The following is a 16,100-nucleotide window of genomic DNA, read 5'->3' as shown; positions in this document are numbered from 1 at the left end:
GGCCCCACCTGGCCATGCAGTGGGGCGTGTCAAGGATGGCTGAGATCTGGAGGTGGGAACGACACTAATGAGAATGGCTTTTGGCACAGGGGACAAGAGCACAGGCCACCTGGGTTCAAATCCCAGCTCCACGACTTATACCATGTGTGACGCTGGGAAGTTACCCAACTCTGTGCCTCAGTTTCCTCATCTGTAAAATGGGCGGTGATAACAGCACCCACCTCATAGGTTTATGATGTGAAAATGCTAAGAGCAGTGTCTGCACCCCGGTGCTCTGTAAGTGGCTGTTAGGTGGTGTCAGGGGAGCCCAGGGCTCAATGAAGTCGGCCCTTGTAGGCAGGGTGGGGGGAGCACGGGGCATTTAGGGAGGGGACAGAGACCCTGTCACCGAGGCCAAGCTGGGCAGAGCTGGGCAAGATTGGGGCCAGCACCTCTCTGAGTCCATAACAGTGCTCCCCAGGTCCCCGTCAGCACAGAGCTGAGACGGTCAGCAGGCAGATCTTGTCTGTAGAGGGCCGATGGCCAGGGACTGCCGTCCCAGGCACCACCAGTGTTGAATGAGCCATGCCAGGTCGGGCTGGGGGTTCCCCAGAGCTGTCTGACCCCAGGGCTGGGATCAGCTGCAGCCCTCGGGTCCCTCTGCCATTCCCACCAGGATGGGGAGCAGGGGCCAGCGTGGGCACGTGGCAGTTTGTAAGTCCCGAACGATGCTCCCACTTCCTGCACGCCTGATCCAGGCTGGCAGAGGGCTAAGGGCGTACTGCCAACTACAGGCAGCCACACCCCCGGCAGAGGTAGGGGTCCCCACTTTGGAATCAGAGCCCGGCACAGCTGGAAGGAGTCCACTGCTCTCCTGCCCTGTCCCCACGGCTCCAGTAACTGGCCACGAGGAGCTGCTGCTGTCACTGGCCCCCCAGACCTCACGTCCAAAACCAAAGATTTGACTTTCATTCAGCAACACAGGGGCAGCTAGGCTGAGACTGAAAGAAAATAAAACCAGGCCCGGATACTCCCTGACACTCCCCCGCCCACTTCTACCAGGACTTGTGCAAAGGCCTCCAGACCGAGAGAGGGGCCCTTAGCAACAGAACCCCAGGCAGCCGCTACAAGGAAGGAGACCCCTCAATGCAGGGTGACTCCTCCCCGCCTCCCCATCTGGAGATTCTTCTGAAAGGAGAGGAAATTAGAGGCACATGACCCATGATGAGAAAGAGAATAAAGGAGGTTTGGGGAGGGGGGCTAGGGAGAAGGAAGGGTGCCAGCAAACAGTTCTGAAAGTCAGAAAGCAGGCGGGGGTGTAACTGGTCAATCTGCCCAAGGAAGCCAGGTGGGCCCTCCAAACCCAGAGGTGGAGTGGCAGGCTGCAGCAATGCCAGGCTCTCTGTAAGATGGGAGGGCTACTTGAGGCAAAAGCAGCGGATTTATTGAAAGTTGGCCTAGGGGACAGTTGACATAGACACGCATGTCCCACCCCCAACCCCAAATACACACACAGCACTCCCAGCTGCCAGGGATCTACAACGACAAAGAGAGACATCATAGGGGCTCTCAACTAAAATGGCGGAAGTGAGTGTCCCAGAGGAAGGACCTCTGCTTTTAGGCATTCGGGAGCCCCCGTGGATGGGCTGCTCCCCATCTGGTCTCCAGAAGCCAAGCTTACCATCTAAAAGTCCATCCCATGTACACAAAGCACAAAGGGACACAAGAGAGCCACAGGACACTGCTCAGGAAGAGGCCAAAAAGGGACACTGTTGGGGCCAACCCCTCCCTTGCTCACGTACAGAACCCCCATTTTGGGCAAGTACTTGCCCCTCAGGGAAAGGCACCCAATCATGGTCCAATCATGGTCATCACCTCCTTCCGGGCAGCCAGTGGCTGGGTGGGCCCATGACCCAGTGCTGGCCAATGAGATGCCAGAGTAGATGTGATGTGGGGAAACTCACCATCTTGTACCAGCCCACAGATGAAGCCGACACGAAGACTGGTGGGGTGCAGGGGAGGACTGAACCCGAGTCCTTGCTGACAGCAGCAGCCAACCATGCCCAAGGGCCACCATTGACCTCTGGACTCCTGTTAGGTGAGATGATGCATTTCTTTATGGATCAGCGAGTTCAGGACAGGGTTTTCCACCACTTGAGCCAAAGGTCTCAACTAATACACGTCACAAGGCATATACGGTCTCAACATTTGTATTTAAGAACAGGCACCTGACCCGTTGGTGATGATCCTCTGGGAAGAGAGCAACATAGGACTCCACTCTCCAAGTTGCAAATATCTTCACAATTTTACAAGAAATTTTAAGCAAAGAATGTAATGCTTTCATAATGAAAAATAATTAAGTTTTCTTTAAATTGTGAGATTCTAATCTTTTTCCCTCCAAACCAGTGGGGCTCAACTTTGGGGAAATGGGCCATAATCCCCCCCTGAGAAGGTAGGTCTCCCCAGCAACTGTGTGCTCACAGCTGGATACCTGATGCCAGAGGGTCCATGGATTTGAGGTGAAGACCCCCTGCTCCAACCATGGGGCTCAAGGAGGCAGACACCCAAGGCTGAGGTCCCCGTGCCACCAAGTCAGCTTTCATTGTTCCTCTTCTTCTGGAGTTCTTAAGCCCCTCTTGACCACAGTCTGGCTCACACACACCTGGACCACCTCTCGGGGGAAGTAACACCAAGGCAGCCCTTCGGAGGATGCAGAATGTCTCCCTGGGGACCCCTGCTGCGGGTGCCAGCTGCCCAGCCCCCTTCATTGGCAGGAGGAGCAGATGCATTTGCCGCTCCCGCTTCAGCACTGATCTTCCCAAAGAAACTCTGGGGTCCTGGAGCTCCAGCCTCACTCTGCTGCCTGCTTCTGCCTCTGTCTCTTTCCCCGTTGGGAGCTGAGGTCTGCCCAGTGACGGGGGAAAGGCCGAGAAGTGAGGAAAGGGTTGAGTAAGACCACCAACAGATTCACAGTGCTCAGGATTCAGAAGATTCCAAAATAACCGCCTAGCTGAGGCTGGCCAACTATAGCCTGCAGGCCAAATCCTGCTCACCAACTGTTACTGGAGTACAGCCATGCCATTTACACATTAACCGTGGCTGCTTTCTATCACAATGGCAGAGTTGAGAGTGGCAAAGAGACCCTGGGGCCCACAGGCCAAATAGGTTCATCCAACACACCTTTAGAGATCCACTGGCCCAGGCACGCCATGAAACTACACATGGTGTAGCCCCGCGAAAACCAGACCCCCTCAAATTTAAGGAAGAAGGTATTTCTATTCACTAGCGAGACTTGGGGGTACCACAGGGCGGAGAGTATAAATTAAGTTAGGGTCCTTTGGATCTTATGGCTTTGGAACCAGGCATTTGTTAACTAATCTTGCAAGGGAGAAAAGGAAAAGGACATTTTTTGCTTAATGTGAGATTTTAATGTCACTCACTTTCAAATTTAATCACTCAATTTCAAATTCCCATCACTCAAGTTCTCATAAAATGCGATGGCTCTGGAATGGCGAGAGTGGAGGAGACTTCAGAGAGAGAGAAAGGAACTGTGGGCAGGCCTTCCGGCTCCTCCTACATCGCGTTCATCACACAAGCTGGGCAAACAAAACAACCAGTGCTTAGCTTAAACTAGTCTAAGACATATTCCAAGTCACAGTCCTTCTGCCAGAGACCAAGGCCCCAAACAGAAGTCAGCCAGGGTTCTGGCTGAACGCCCCCCGGGGATTCAAATGAGCCTGGCTTCTCTTGCCCTACCCTCCGCCCAGAACAGTCAGACGTGCAAAATCCAGGGCAGGCGAGGGACTCTCACATCTGTGGTGGACCAAGGTGGACTGAAGCTACTATCGGAGTCAGAGGCTCTGGCCCTGCTGTAAGGAAAAAGCACTTAACTTCCATTGATGCCCATCTGCCTTTCCCATCTTTGAAGTCAGTTCACTCAAAAGAGCAGGATGAGAATGGGCGAGTGCCTCACCGCTACCACCCCCATCTCCCATGCTCCCACCCCCCAAACTCCTTATTAATATGGCTCATTTCACCTCTTTGGCAAATTGCTGGCCCTCCAATTCTACACCCCTTTCTCCCTCCCTCAGAGAGGAGTGTAAGGAGGAGGCAAGGAAATGAGGGGAGGGGGTGATGAGAAAGAAGAGTTCCACGACAACCTCATCTTTTCGGGGTTCAGTGGTGATGCGGGAATCGGGTGACCTCATCGTTTCAGATTCTTAACAAAAGGCCAACTTTCTCGGAGCCGAACGCTCCTCTCCCACCCTCTCTTTGGGGAATTGAAACACAAGCTTTTAGTGTGCTGCAGAAACATCACAGGGGCACATTAAGATGCTGCGTTCGAGGCCGGCCTCTAAGTGGCGGCCCTCATCACCTCCCTTTGAAACAGGCCCCTGGATAAGCCGGGGTAATTAAAATTTCCTGTCTAACCTTGACCGCTCGGCCAGCTCAGATTACAGCCCTGGACACACACTGGAGAGTCAGTTTCTTCTGGGCCCTCCCCACTTTTCCTTCAAAATCAGGCCACGATTCTCTTGGCCCAGGCTATCCAGTAACATGCTTGGAAGCCGAGAGGGAACTTTCTCTGGCAGTGCTGATGACGCCTCCGGCTTCCCACACTCATTAGAAAATTCTCTTTCTTCTACCGCGCCCCATTTAGGAGTGGGGACACAAAGACAAGTGACCCCACTCCCAGAACCCCACAGGCTCACGGGCTGGGAAGGGTCCGGTTTTGTTTTTTTTAACTTGAAAAGGTAAGAAATCCTGAAGCAAAATGCTTTTAAGTAGGAAAATCAAATGTGAAAGAGCAAACCACGTTTTGCAGTATCTGCACAAATCTTTCAGGCTCCGAAAAAAAAGAAAGAATGGGTGTACTTTGTACGGGTCAAGTCACGTTCCGAATGAACTCAGAGGCGACATCAGAATCTGGATCCAGAGACTCGGATTAAAGGTGAAATTCTTGCTGAAAGTAAGTGCACTCCTGGCACAAGCAGGGGGTTTTCTGTTGGTTTTGTTTCTTGACATCAGATGGCAACTCCCTTCAAGTTACGATTGGGCTTTGGCATGACTGGCCCCCTTCTCCTGGGGGCGGGAGTCATGCCAGCTCTGCTTTAAGTCTCCGAAGTTCCTAAACCTAAGGGCCTCCTGGGGGGACTCCCCCCACCTCCACCCCCCCACCCCCGGTCCACATACTGTCAGGAGGTGACGAGTACCCTCACCGTGCCGCATGGGCTGGGCATCTCTGCTCACTCACAGTGATGGGTTGAATAGGGTCCCCCCAAAAATTCACAGCCACCCAGAACCTCAGAATGCGACCTTATTCAGAAATAGGGTCTTTGCAGATGTAATACATTAAATGAAGGTGAAGTCATACTAGATTGGGGTGGGCCCCAAATCCAATGACTAGCGTCCTTATAAGAAGGCCATACGAAGACACACACACAAGGAGAACACCATGGGACTATGGAGGCCGCGGGGAGGGTGATGCGTCTATAAACCAAGGATGCCAAGGATTGCTGGGATGACCAGAAGCTAGGAGACAGGAAGGAAGGATGCTTCCCAGAGCCTCCGGGCAAGCACGGCCCTGTGACACCTTGATTTCAGATTCCAGCCTCCAGAACCGTGAGAGAGGAAGTTTCTGTTGTTTTAAGCTGCGCAGTTTGTGGTACTTTGTTGCGGCAGCCCCAGGACACTCATCCACTCACCCAGCACCGGGGCCAGCAAGTCCGTTCAACAGAGCCCGGGCGGGGGCGCAAGCCGAGCAGGGCGCAGCCCCAGGGGGACCAGTTACTCACCAAGTGGCCAGGTCGCCATGCCACAGCTCAAACCGCAGGGGAAATCAACTTCAAAGGATAAACCAGACATTGCAAAGTGTTTGTGAATTACTCAACGCGAAACGGCGACACAAAATTAGCACATCCACCAAAACTACAGATATGTGACACTCTGAAAGTTCGTGATGTAAACCTACTGGGCCCTCACCACGGGCCAAGCACTGAACTAACTGCTTCACATATCTTAATTGATTTAATCCCACAAGGCAGGTAGTATTCTGGCCCCACTTGACAGATGGGGAAACTGAGGCACAGGGCTTTTCCGTACCCTGACCAAAGTAACCTTCCAGGTAGCTTGTGGTAGTGTGAGAGTCTGAACCCAGGAAGTGTGGCTCCCAAGTTCATGTTAACAGCTCTCGACACGGCTCCTGCAAGGGATAAAATGTGGAAAGTCACTCGACGGAAACAAGTTGATGCACTATATGTTCTTTGGGATTTTTAACATGTTTTCGTTTTTTATTTATTTAAGCAAAGAAACCAAAGGAAAAAGAAAAATGGAGGCAGAGACCATGCTTCAACTGGGGCAGAAGTGTGGTAATGACCAGCTGCTGGCTAGATGGGGTGCTGCCATAGCTGATACACTCACAGGGCAGCGAGAAGACTCAGAGAGGGGTCAGCGTATGTGGGGCTCCTCCGGGCAGCATAGGAGCCCGGGAGGCCCCCACAGGGGTTTCCTTGAGGGGCCGTCAGCCAGTGGCCAAGGCAGCTGCAGATAAGGGTCAGTGCAGAGTAGGTGTGGGGAGGAGGATGCCAGCAATTCAGTTTTCAAGATCACCTACCCAGACGCAGCTTTTCATTTCTCTTTTACTAAGTCATGCAGTTAATAAAAAAAGTCATGCAGGACAGCAGGAAGAGGAAAGCACGAAAGAGAGTCGGCAGGGAATCTGGGCTGGGCCATGAGCTAAGCAGGGACCAATGAGCTCATCAGCAGGCTGAGGAGGGCCAGCCACAGGACAGGCGGCACTGCCAGCCCCGGACAGGTGGCAAATCCACAAATGCCAAGCCCCACAGCAGCCTTCTGGTGGGAGGGCGGCCCACGTTCTGCCCCAGCCTGGGCCAGGAAGCAGGGTACAGGCAGCCCCCCAGGCTGACGGGCTCGGGCAGAGAGCCAGAGCCAGACGGTCGCCCAGAAGGAACTCATAGCGGCTGGAAGAGGGGTACCCCGGGGGGTGGCAGAGGGGCTGGGCTGACCTAGTGACCACACACACATCAGGGCCCCTTCATAAGAATGAGGGTTTGTCCATCAGCTGGAGTCACCGCCACGTGCCGGGTACCGAGGGTGGATGAGGGCTAAAACCAGAGCTGCGTCAGAGGTGTCCAGGCGACAAAACCTCCCAGGCTCGGGAGCTCCTGACTCTGGTGGGGTGGGGACAGCGAAGTTTCAGCTGCCTCCCAGGTGGAGGAAACTGGGCAGAAGCACCTGAGGGGGAAACCAACGGGCTCAGCTGGAGGATGCTGAGCCTGTGGAAGCTCAGGGGGTGGGGGCCAAGGAATCCCTGTTTTTAATACAGGGCGTGGGCAGCCTGAAAGGGGGGCAGGGAGGTCCAGACAGGGACACAGGGCCCGGAGCTAAAGTCGAGGGATGGTTTTCACCAAGGACCGGGTCTGTCACATGCCAACTTGTCCCCCATTCCTCTCAGTTCTCACAAAACCCTGAGAAAGGAACTATGGCCTCATTTTACAGATGAAAAGACTCAAGTGGTTATGAAACTTGCCTGCTAATGACCCTAGAATGAGGAAGCTATGTCCCCACTCTCCCCAGACTCATGAGGGATAATTGGGTCTTTTTTTTTTTTTTTAAGATTGGCACCTGAGCTAACATCTGTTGCCAACCTTTTTTTTTCCTTCTTCTCTGCAAAGCCCCCCAGTACATAGTTGTATATTCTACTTGCAGGTTCTTCTATTTGTCGCATGTGGGACGCTGCCTCAGCATGGCCTGATGAGTGGTGCCATGTCTGTGCCCAGGATCCAAACCGGTGAAACCCTGGGCCACTGAAGCAGAGGGCGGGAACTTAACCACTCGGCCACGGGCCATGGGGCTGGCCCCGGATAATCGGGTCTTGACGCCAGGTTTAAGGGGGGCCTTTTCAATTACTGTCGGGTAAGGAAGGAAGTATCCCCTAGTGGCCCCTGGCAGCCGCAGCAGCCCCCTGGCCCTCGTGAGAAGGTGGGATGTGCGCCCATTTCACCAGCCAGAAAACGAAGGCTCGGCGGGATGATGTAGCTTGCCCTAGGTCACAGGTCCTGGGCCCTGTCTGACGCTCTGCCTCTCTGGCTCCAAAGGCGACACTGTTTCCCCTGCCGCACTGGTGCTACCAGCCGCTGCTCAGCTAACTCTAACAGGAGTAGCAGCTTTGCCTCTCTGCCTTCTAGGACACGGGGATGATCCCCGGGAGGCTTTCTTTGCAACAGCTTGTGCCTTGGATCCCACTGCCTGCTGATGGGAGCTCAGGATGCTCACGGCCAAGGTGAGCAAAGCAGCAGGCCCGAGCTGGACCACAGCCAGGGTCCCGGATGGAGCTGTGAAGGTCATTCACAGCCACCAGGACATGTCCCTCTTTCCTCAGCAGGAGCCCCCAGAGGTGCCTGTGAAAGCCATTCTTCCCCTCTGCTGTGCCCTGCTAGGGGCAGGGCTGCGCTCCCACTGCAGGGGGGCACGTGGCTCAGGCCTGGCCAGTGAGACCAAGAATTCCCCTGCCACAGTAGTTGGTTCAGGGCCAATACGAAACAATAGTAAAGCTACAAAAAAAGAGACACGCACACAATAAGCCCTTTGCTGTGGTTACTCTTTCCCACTGGACTTCCTGGAGCTGCTGTGGCCACACTGCCACCACCAGGGATAAGCCACCTGAGAATGGGGACAGCACAGAGAAGAAACTGACTTAAGAAAAAGAGAAGCTAAGCACTGATGGCATTATCTGAGCTCCTAGATCCAGCCATACCTGACACCAGAATCTTTCTAGTTTTACAAGCCAATTAATCTCCTTTTTGTTTATGCCAATTTTGGTTGAAAGTGACAGAAAACCCAACCTAGAATTCAGACAGATGCAGTAGTTCTGGAGAAAGAAGTACCACGCACAGGCCACACTGCCAGCTCTGTTGGGACCCCACACCACACACGGCCATCCCTTTAGCTTGACTCTATTCTGGTACCTGCTTCCTCACCGATGCCACCGTGCTTGGTCTCCCAAGACCCTCTGGCTGTGTGGACTCCCTTTATCATTCTTAAGCAGCCAACTAGCAAACTTATCCTTTCAAAGATTGTTCTGCAGAAAAAAGTAATAGTAATGAAAATAAGAAAATAAAAGAAACCCAAGTCACCACAAAGCAACCTGACGACAAAGGTCCCCAAGACGCCCTGCCTGAATTGAGCCCGACTGGAGTCAACTGCTGGAGTGGGAGTAGCCATGCCGAGCAGTCTTCGCGTGAAAGGCACAACCTCGAATCAATCAAAGGGGCTCTGTCAAACCACTGACCGTCTCCCTCCTGGTGGCGCGCATTCCTTTGCCCTAACTCAGCCTTCCTTAATTGCCCCAACTAGACCCACCAGGTGGGAAGACCGGAGAATAGCGCCTGGAACGGCGAAATCGGGGCGTCGGGGAGGCCAGGCAGGCGCGGCGGCTCGGGGTGCCAGCCTCTGCCGACCACTTCGCCGGGGCTGGGGCTGGACCACAGCCCAGCCTCAGGAAGGGACCGAGGCTCCGTCCACACAGTGCCGGCCACAGCGCCTTTAAATAGAACCTCCACGCGGAGGACAAACACATTCCAAGCGCTTTTTAAAACGCCCCAAGCATGACCTGGCCGGCGGCCTCCGCTCCCCCGGGCATTTTTCCGGTCGTGGCCCAATTCTGGAAATAATATTAATAGCTCGGTTAGGAGCTTACGGTGTGCAAAACGCTTCACGGCCTTAAAAGGCAGGGACGATTAATGCCCCCACTCTGCAGATGAGGAAACTGAGGCCCAGGGAGCTCCCAGGCTGCAAGGCAAACTAGCGGGGGCTCTCGAGGCTGCCTCCGTCGCCCGGGTTTGGGGCTTACACAGCAGGACAGGAATGAGCCCCCCGGGACCGGCTGCCAGCTGCCATGTCCGGTTCGGACGGGCGCCTCCTGCCCGGAAGGCAAGGACGCTCTCGCTCCAGGAACGTTCTGATCTTTCGCTACGAGTTGAACAAACTCCCGGTTCTCAGCCTCTGTTGGTACATCAGACCTGAGCAGTAGCCAAGGAGAACTTTCCTCTTTTGTTTTAAAAGGTAAAAGGACAACAGGGCTAATTTCTCCCTTGGGAGCTAAAGCTGGCAGGTGAGGCGCGGCGCGCCTAGGTTTCCTAGAAGTTGCGCTCGGGATAAATCTCGGAACAAGCCGGCGGAGGGGGCGAGAGGGGCCGTCGGGATCCCGCGAGCCTGGGACTCGGACTCGCCTGCCCCAGGGGAACTTCTGAGCTCGGTCCGGGAGAGCTGCGGCGCCGGCTCCGGCTCTCAGGGTCCCAGCCCGGCCGGTCCCCCCACGGCGCCGGGATAGGCTGGGAGCGCGCAGGATGGGGGCGTCGGGTTAAATGCTAAGTGCACCCCCAGAACTCCCGCACTGTCCCACCAATGCGGGGCCCGGGACTCGGGACGCGCCGCCACCTCCCGCCTCCCTCCCTCCCGCGTCCGGGGCGCAGGGTCCTCGGGGGCGCACGGCGCAGGGCTTCGCGGGGTGCTCACAGTTTGAACATGTTCTCCAGGTCCTTGATGAGGCGGCGGCTGAACTCCGGGAACTCGGTGTAGGGGTTGAAGACCTTGCAGCGGCGGGGCCGCGCCGCGCCCTCGTTGATGTCCAGCCGTCGGCTCAGCTTCGCGCTCAGCTCGGCGTCGGCGCTGGCCAGGGGCGCGCGGGCGGCGGGTTCGGGCTCCGGCTCCGGGGCCGCCGCGGCGCAGGGCGCGGGCTGGGGACCGCCCTCCTCCGCCTCCTCGCGCTGCAGTCGCCGCTGCAGCTTGCGCGCTAGCTCCTCGCTGGCCATGGCGGCGGATCTGGGACGCGGGGACGCGGGACCCGGCGCGGGGGCTGGGCGGACGGCGTGCTCCTCGCAGGCTCGCGGCTCTACGACACTCTGTCCAGGCGGCTGGGACCTGGCGGTTGGGTGGAGCCGCGGGCGAGGGAAGGGGGCGGGCGGGGCGGAGCCGCCGCTTTAAGGAGGTGCCAGGACTCGGGGACCGCCCGCCACGCCAGAGGCCACAGGTGTCTGCGCGTCCCGGGGACGTCGACCCGCTCCCCCTTCCCCGGGGCTCCGGCCTGGAGACTGACCGTCCCCCGGGACCGGGCGTGGACGCCCCCACCCCGCTCAACTCTGACCTTGCCGCCCGCGTGCGCTCCGGGGGAGCCCGGGGATGCTGCGGTCCCCAGGGGAATGGCAGCGGGAAAAGGTTTCTCGACCGACCGATCGGGGGGTTCCTTTCCCGTCCCCCAGAAGTGCCCCGACTGGAGGCGCTCGCGGCCCGGGACGGGCTGGGGTTAGGGGGAGCCCAGCGCCCTCGGGCGACCTCCACGCGTCCCCGTAGCTGGGAGTGGCACCCACTGGTCGCGAGGTCTGGGCGTGGGAGACGCCCGCAGGGAGCGAGGGGAGGGGACGGCTGCGTTTCAAACACTCATTGAGAAGAAATGTTTCCAAAACATACTAAAAATACCGAAAACACACAATCAAACAGAAAAAGAATAAGCAAGTGAGACCGAACTGCTGGTTCGCCCTGAGGTAAGACGCCAGCGCGGCGTCGGGGGCTGCGACATTTTCTGTGAAACACACAGGGAGGAAAAGAAAAAGAAGCTTGAAAATAAGAAATAAAGCAGCATTTTGAACCAGAGGGTAAAAACAAGTGCAGTCACGCTCCCTAAGGAAGGCTGATGCGGGTGGCTGTGACGTCAGCCGAGCCCTGGGGAGGATCTCGTCAACACTGGTCTGCCCCTGCCCGCAGCCTCTGCCCTGACCGCCTCGGTGGCTGCTGACCTGGGCCGTGTCCGCGACCCTGCCAGGCTGTGGGCTCCCAGGTCACAGAGAGGCCCCGGCAGGGATTCCCGCATCTGTAAAGCCCTAGTGGGGAAAAAATGTTAAAAAAAAAAAAAGGTGTTAGAGAAAATATTAAGTTTTTAAATAAAGGCATCAAATAAAATCTTTTAAACGTCCCTACTAAACAAATTGATGTGGTTCTGCAAACGCAGCCTTTATGCTTGAAATGGCAATTGCTAGACTCCTTCAAATACATCACTGGGTGCTCCCCTTCCTGACCTGGTGGTGTGACTAGCTTTGCTATGCTGTCACTTCTGTTTTGAACACTTTAAGTGACACATTTCGCACATACACCAAAAAAAGATTTAAAATTCTTAATGGTCTCCATCAACAAGAAACTTTGCATGAGCAGGTAATAAGAAACGTAAACAATCATTTTACATACTAAAATTTACCACACCTCATGTTAAATTTAAAGAATCTAATAGCTCTTCCTTTTGTTTCATCTGCAAATATAATGTTAAAATTCTCATATTAACGAGAGTGGATTTTGAATGCAGTTCAACTTTTTCATTTAAGTGCTTCCAAATGAGGAAGCACTGTTTTTTTTTTAGAGGTTTGTTGAGCTGTCATTAATATACAAAAGCCTGCATGTATCTAATATATACAATTTGATGAGTTTGGACATGCGCAAACACCCACAACACCATTACCACAGTCAAGACAGTAAACACATCCCTCCCAAAGTTTCTTTGCACCCCTTTGGTTTTTGGGATTTTTTGGTGAGAACATTTAACATGAAATTTACCCTCTTAATAAATTTTAAAGAGCACAGTGCCATGTTGTTAACTACAGGCTCTGTGTTGCACAGCGGATCTCTAAGGAAGCACTTTCCATAACATGCATGTATAATATGAGCTGTCACCTGGGTGCCACTCAAAAGGCACTTCCCCTGCAAGGGGCAGAGTTTGGGGGCTGTGCCCGCCAGGGACCTCCCAAGTCTCCCCTCCACTGAGGTAGGGGCAGAGGATGGAACACCTCCTAAACTGTACCCACTCCTGGCAGCAAAGCAGCAGATACCCGTGATGCTCCCCAGGCCACCCCTGGCCACCCCGAGGAACGCAGTCTCAGTATGTCACTAGTGACCCGAGGTGGCCACAGTCATGGCCACCGCTGGAAAAGCCCTGCTCTCCATCTCCAGCGTCCAGCTGGGTGCCTGGCAAAGGACTCCAAACCTGACTGCTGATTGATGGGCCAGTGTCAGTATTGCTGTGCCAGTACGATCCATGTTTTGCAAAATAAATTTCAATGTACGGGGAAAAAAAAGACTAAAGAGAAAGGACCAAATTAACAGCTGTAAATGCTGGGAGTCAGATCATTTTCATTCTTTTTTAATTCCTGTTTTTCTGAATTTTCTACAAGGAATATATGAAACAGCTAAAATCAGAAAAGAAATGCTGTTGCTTAAAATGAAGACGTACAGGAGGGCCGATGTTCCGGCTGTTGAGCAGCTGAAAGAGTTTCCCCTCGTGTCATCCTCTGAGCTCATTTATTTCACTAACAATCCTCTGGGGAGCTACAGGAGGCTCTGCATTTCATAGGGAAAATCAGGCCAGTGTTTTAACTCCAAGACGTCTTGTTCAGTAGTTTATTGCTGTGTAACAAACCGTCCCCAAATCTAGTGGTTCCAAACGACATTTGCTTTGCTTACAAATCTGCAATTTGGGTAGAACTTTATAAGAAAATCTCTTCTGTGCTCCACTTGGCGTAGGCCGGGCAGCTCCAAGGCAGGGGGCGGGAATGATGTGTAGACTCGTTTCCTCCCAGGTACAGGGTTGAGACTGGAGGATGGTTGGCCCTTCACTGGGGCTGTTGGTTGGAACAACCACACAAGGACTCTCCTGGGCTGGGCTTCCTCACAACATGGTCACTGGGTTCCAAGGGCGGGGCTCCAAAGAGGGAGAGTCAGGGAGAAGCTGTATCGCCTTTTACGATGCAGGCTTAAGATGCCATAGCTGAACTCTATTGGCCACGGCAGTCACGAAGGAGAGGAAACATGGATCATCGCCTCTCAATGGAGGAGTGCCGACGACACATCTAACAGCAGCGTGTGAGATGGCATATATTCTACTGTGACCATCTTTGGGAAACACAATTTGCCAGCTCTCCCTTTGAAAATTCCTGCAGGAGAGAGTCTCTTCCAGTTCTGTGGCATCTGGGCAAGAACAGATCTGTCCTTCGGCCCAGAATCCTGTGCCCTCTGGGGAGTGTTGACCTGCAAGTGCCAAAGATGTCAGAATGAACTAAATTCCAGAAAAGGAGAACCTTCCAAGTGAGCAGAAACCTGGGGCTGCTTCCATCCCTGGAGGCATTCTGTGCCACTTGTCTTCGCAGTATCATCAACTTCCTTAACAGAATCTCAGGGCTTTGATTTGTTTTAGAGGAAAAGGTTTAGTAGGCAGCATTGCCTTCCTCCTAAGGGGCCTCGCCCTCTCTCCATCGTCCTCCGCTCACTCACCCAGGCAGGAGGGATTGGTCTAAAACAGTGCCGTCCAACAGAAATAGAAAGCGCAATTTTATTTGTAATTTTGTATTTTAAATTTTCTAGTAGCCACAGCTAAAGAAGTAATACAGGTGAAATTAATTTTAATAATGTAGTTTCTTTAACCCAATATATGCCAAATACTATCATCTCAATACGTAATCAACATAAAAATATTAAAGAGATATTCTGCATTATTTAATTTCATACCAAGGCTTCAAAATTTGGGGTGTATGTTACCCTTCTCATCTCACTTCAAACTAGCGGGATAAGATAACCTTTTGGACTCTAAGAATCATAAACTATTCTGGCTCTTCCCTTTAGACAGAACCAGGAACCCTCTGTCATGGGGACAGAAGTGGGAGGAGAAGAAGAGTGATATAAATCCTGGCTCTATCACTCAGTGGCTGTGTGACTTGAGTAAGCTACTTAACCTCTCTGAATTTCTGTTTCCTCATATATACAACAGAGGTGATGTACCCACAAGATGTACAAGGATGTTGTGATGACCAATTGCACTTAAAGCACTTAATAGGGGTTGAGTTAATGTCACCCTGTTGCTATAGGCTCAGCACAGGTGGTGGCTGAGGCTGGGGGTGGAAGAAATGAGCTCCAGCCACAGGGCATGCTCTCTGCCCTCCAGCTTTCCCTTCCACACCAACTAAGCCAGTTTGGTGGGGGGAGCGTCTTGCAGCCCTCACCCACGTTCCTGCCAGGCAGACAGCAGCTCAGCGCTTCATGATTTCAAAGGCCCACACGGGTCAGCGTGGTTTGGAGACACCAGAGAGTCATAGTGCTGCCACACCAACGACTTCTAGTTTGATTTCGAGAAAGTCTTGCTCTTAGCAACTCCTTTACCCACTCCAAATCGGCCGTGCGGCTCAGCGCTTCCTCCCTCTCCTCCTCTCCATCCTTGCCCCTCCCTCTCAGAGAATCCCCGCTGCAGATTCCTCCTGTATTTTTAAGCTGATCAACTCTGCCCCTCCAGCCCCTCCCTCAAACTTGGGTCTGAGTCTTTGCGTTTCTAAGGGTTTGGCTGGTGCTTGGGAACCGTGGTTTAGACAAAGGCCGGTGGGTCTCGAGACAAACAGGGATGGTTTGGTTCTTCCCAACCACCGCTGTAACAAATGTCCCCTATTTACAGTTTCAATTTAAGAATGGTCCCTTGCAAGGAAAAGATTTAACATGTGAACTGGAAGAAAATGTCTTCAACAAATGCAACAAAGTATCCAGAATCTTAGGGGGAGCTCCTGAAAAATAATAATAAAAAGAAAAACATGGGGCGGCCTGGTGGCACAGCGGTTAAGTTCGCACATTCTGCTTTGGCAGCCGGGGTTTGCCGGTTCAGATCCTGGGTGCGGACATGGCACGGCTTGGCAAGCCACGCTGTGGTAGGCGTCCCACATATAAAGTAGAGGAAGATGGGCGTGGATCTGAGCTCAGGGCCAGTCTTCTTCAGCAAAAAGAGGACGATTGGCAGCAGATGTTAGCTCAGGGCTGATCTTCCTCAAAAAGAAAAAAAAAAAGCTATTTATTACACCAACATTCCCAGCAAACAGACATAAAACAGCTCAGACAACTTATTCTATAAGTTTGATGAAGTCTCCAGTCCTGGCTCGTGTCCTTTTTAGGAGATCTAACCACACCCGCCACCAGACGTGGACCCACATCCTCGAGACTGAATTCCTCTTCTTACTTATGATCAGCATCAAACAAACAGAAATCGTCCTAAAACAATGGCTGAAAACTAGTCCATTAAAGATGAC

At 53.4% G+C, this 16,100-nt stretch overlaps 1 protein-coding gene across 6 annotated transcripts in view; it reads right to left on the bottom strand.

Annotated features, from left to right (window-relative positions):
• The window catches only part of EFHD1 (EF-hand domain family member D1), a 38,997-nt gene extending 27,735 nt beyond the window's left edge, over positions 1-11,262 (bottom strand). Inside the window, exons 1-3 of one of the 6 annotated variants that reach the window (XM_070618571.1) lie at positions 9,361-9,459; positions 3,420-3,575; positions 1,944-2,070 (exon numbers count right to left, since the gene is read on the bottom strand). In XM_070618571.1, coding sequence (XP_070474672.1) covers positions 1,944-2,056 — 113 coding nt within the window. In that variant the 5' untranslated portion in view covers positions 2,057-2,070; positions 3,420-3,575; positions 9,361-9,459. Of the gene's footprint in view, positions 1-1,943; positions 2,071-2,470; positions 3,576-8,966; positions 9,080-9,360; positions 9,518-10,515; positions 10,921-11,143 lie in introns of those variants that run through there. The other 5 variants (XM_070618570.1, XM_070618568.1, XM_070618567.1 and 2 more) reach the window with 5 other exon arrangements.
• Positions 11,263-16,100: the final 4,838 nt, after the last annotated feature.

This window comes from Equus przewalskii, chromosome 5 (genome assembly GCF_037783145.1).
Source record: "Equus przewalskii isolate Varuska chromosome 5, EquPr2, whole genome shotgun sequence".
NCBI lineage: Eukaryota > Metazoa > Chordata > Mammalia > Perissodactyla > Equidae > Equus > Equus przewalskii.
This window is presented reverse-complemented; position numbering and strand designations above follow the sequence as displayed.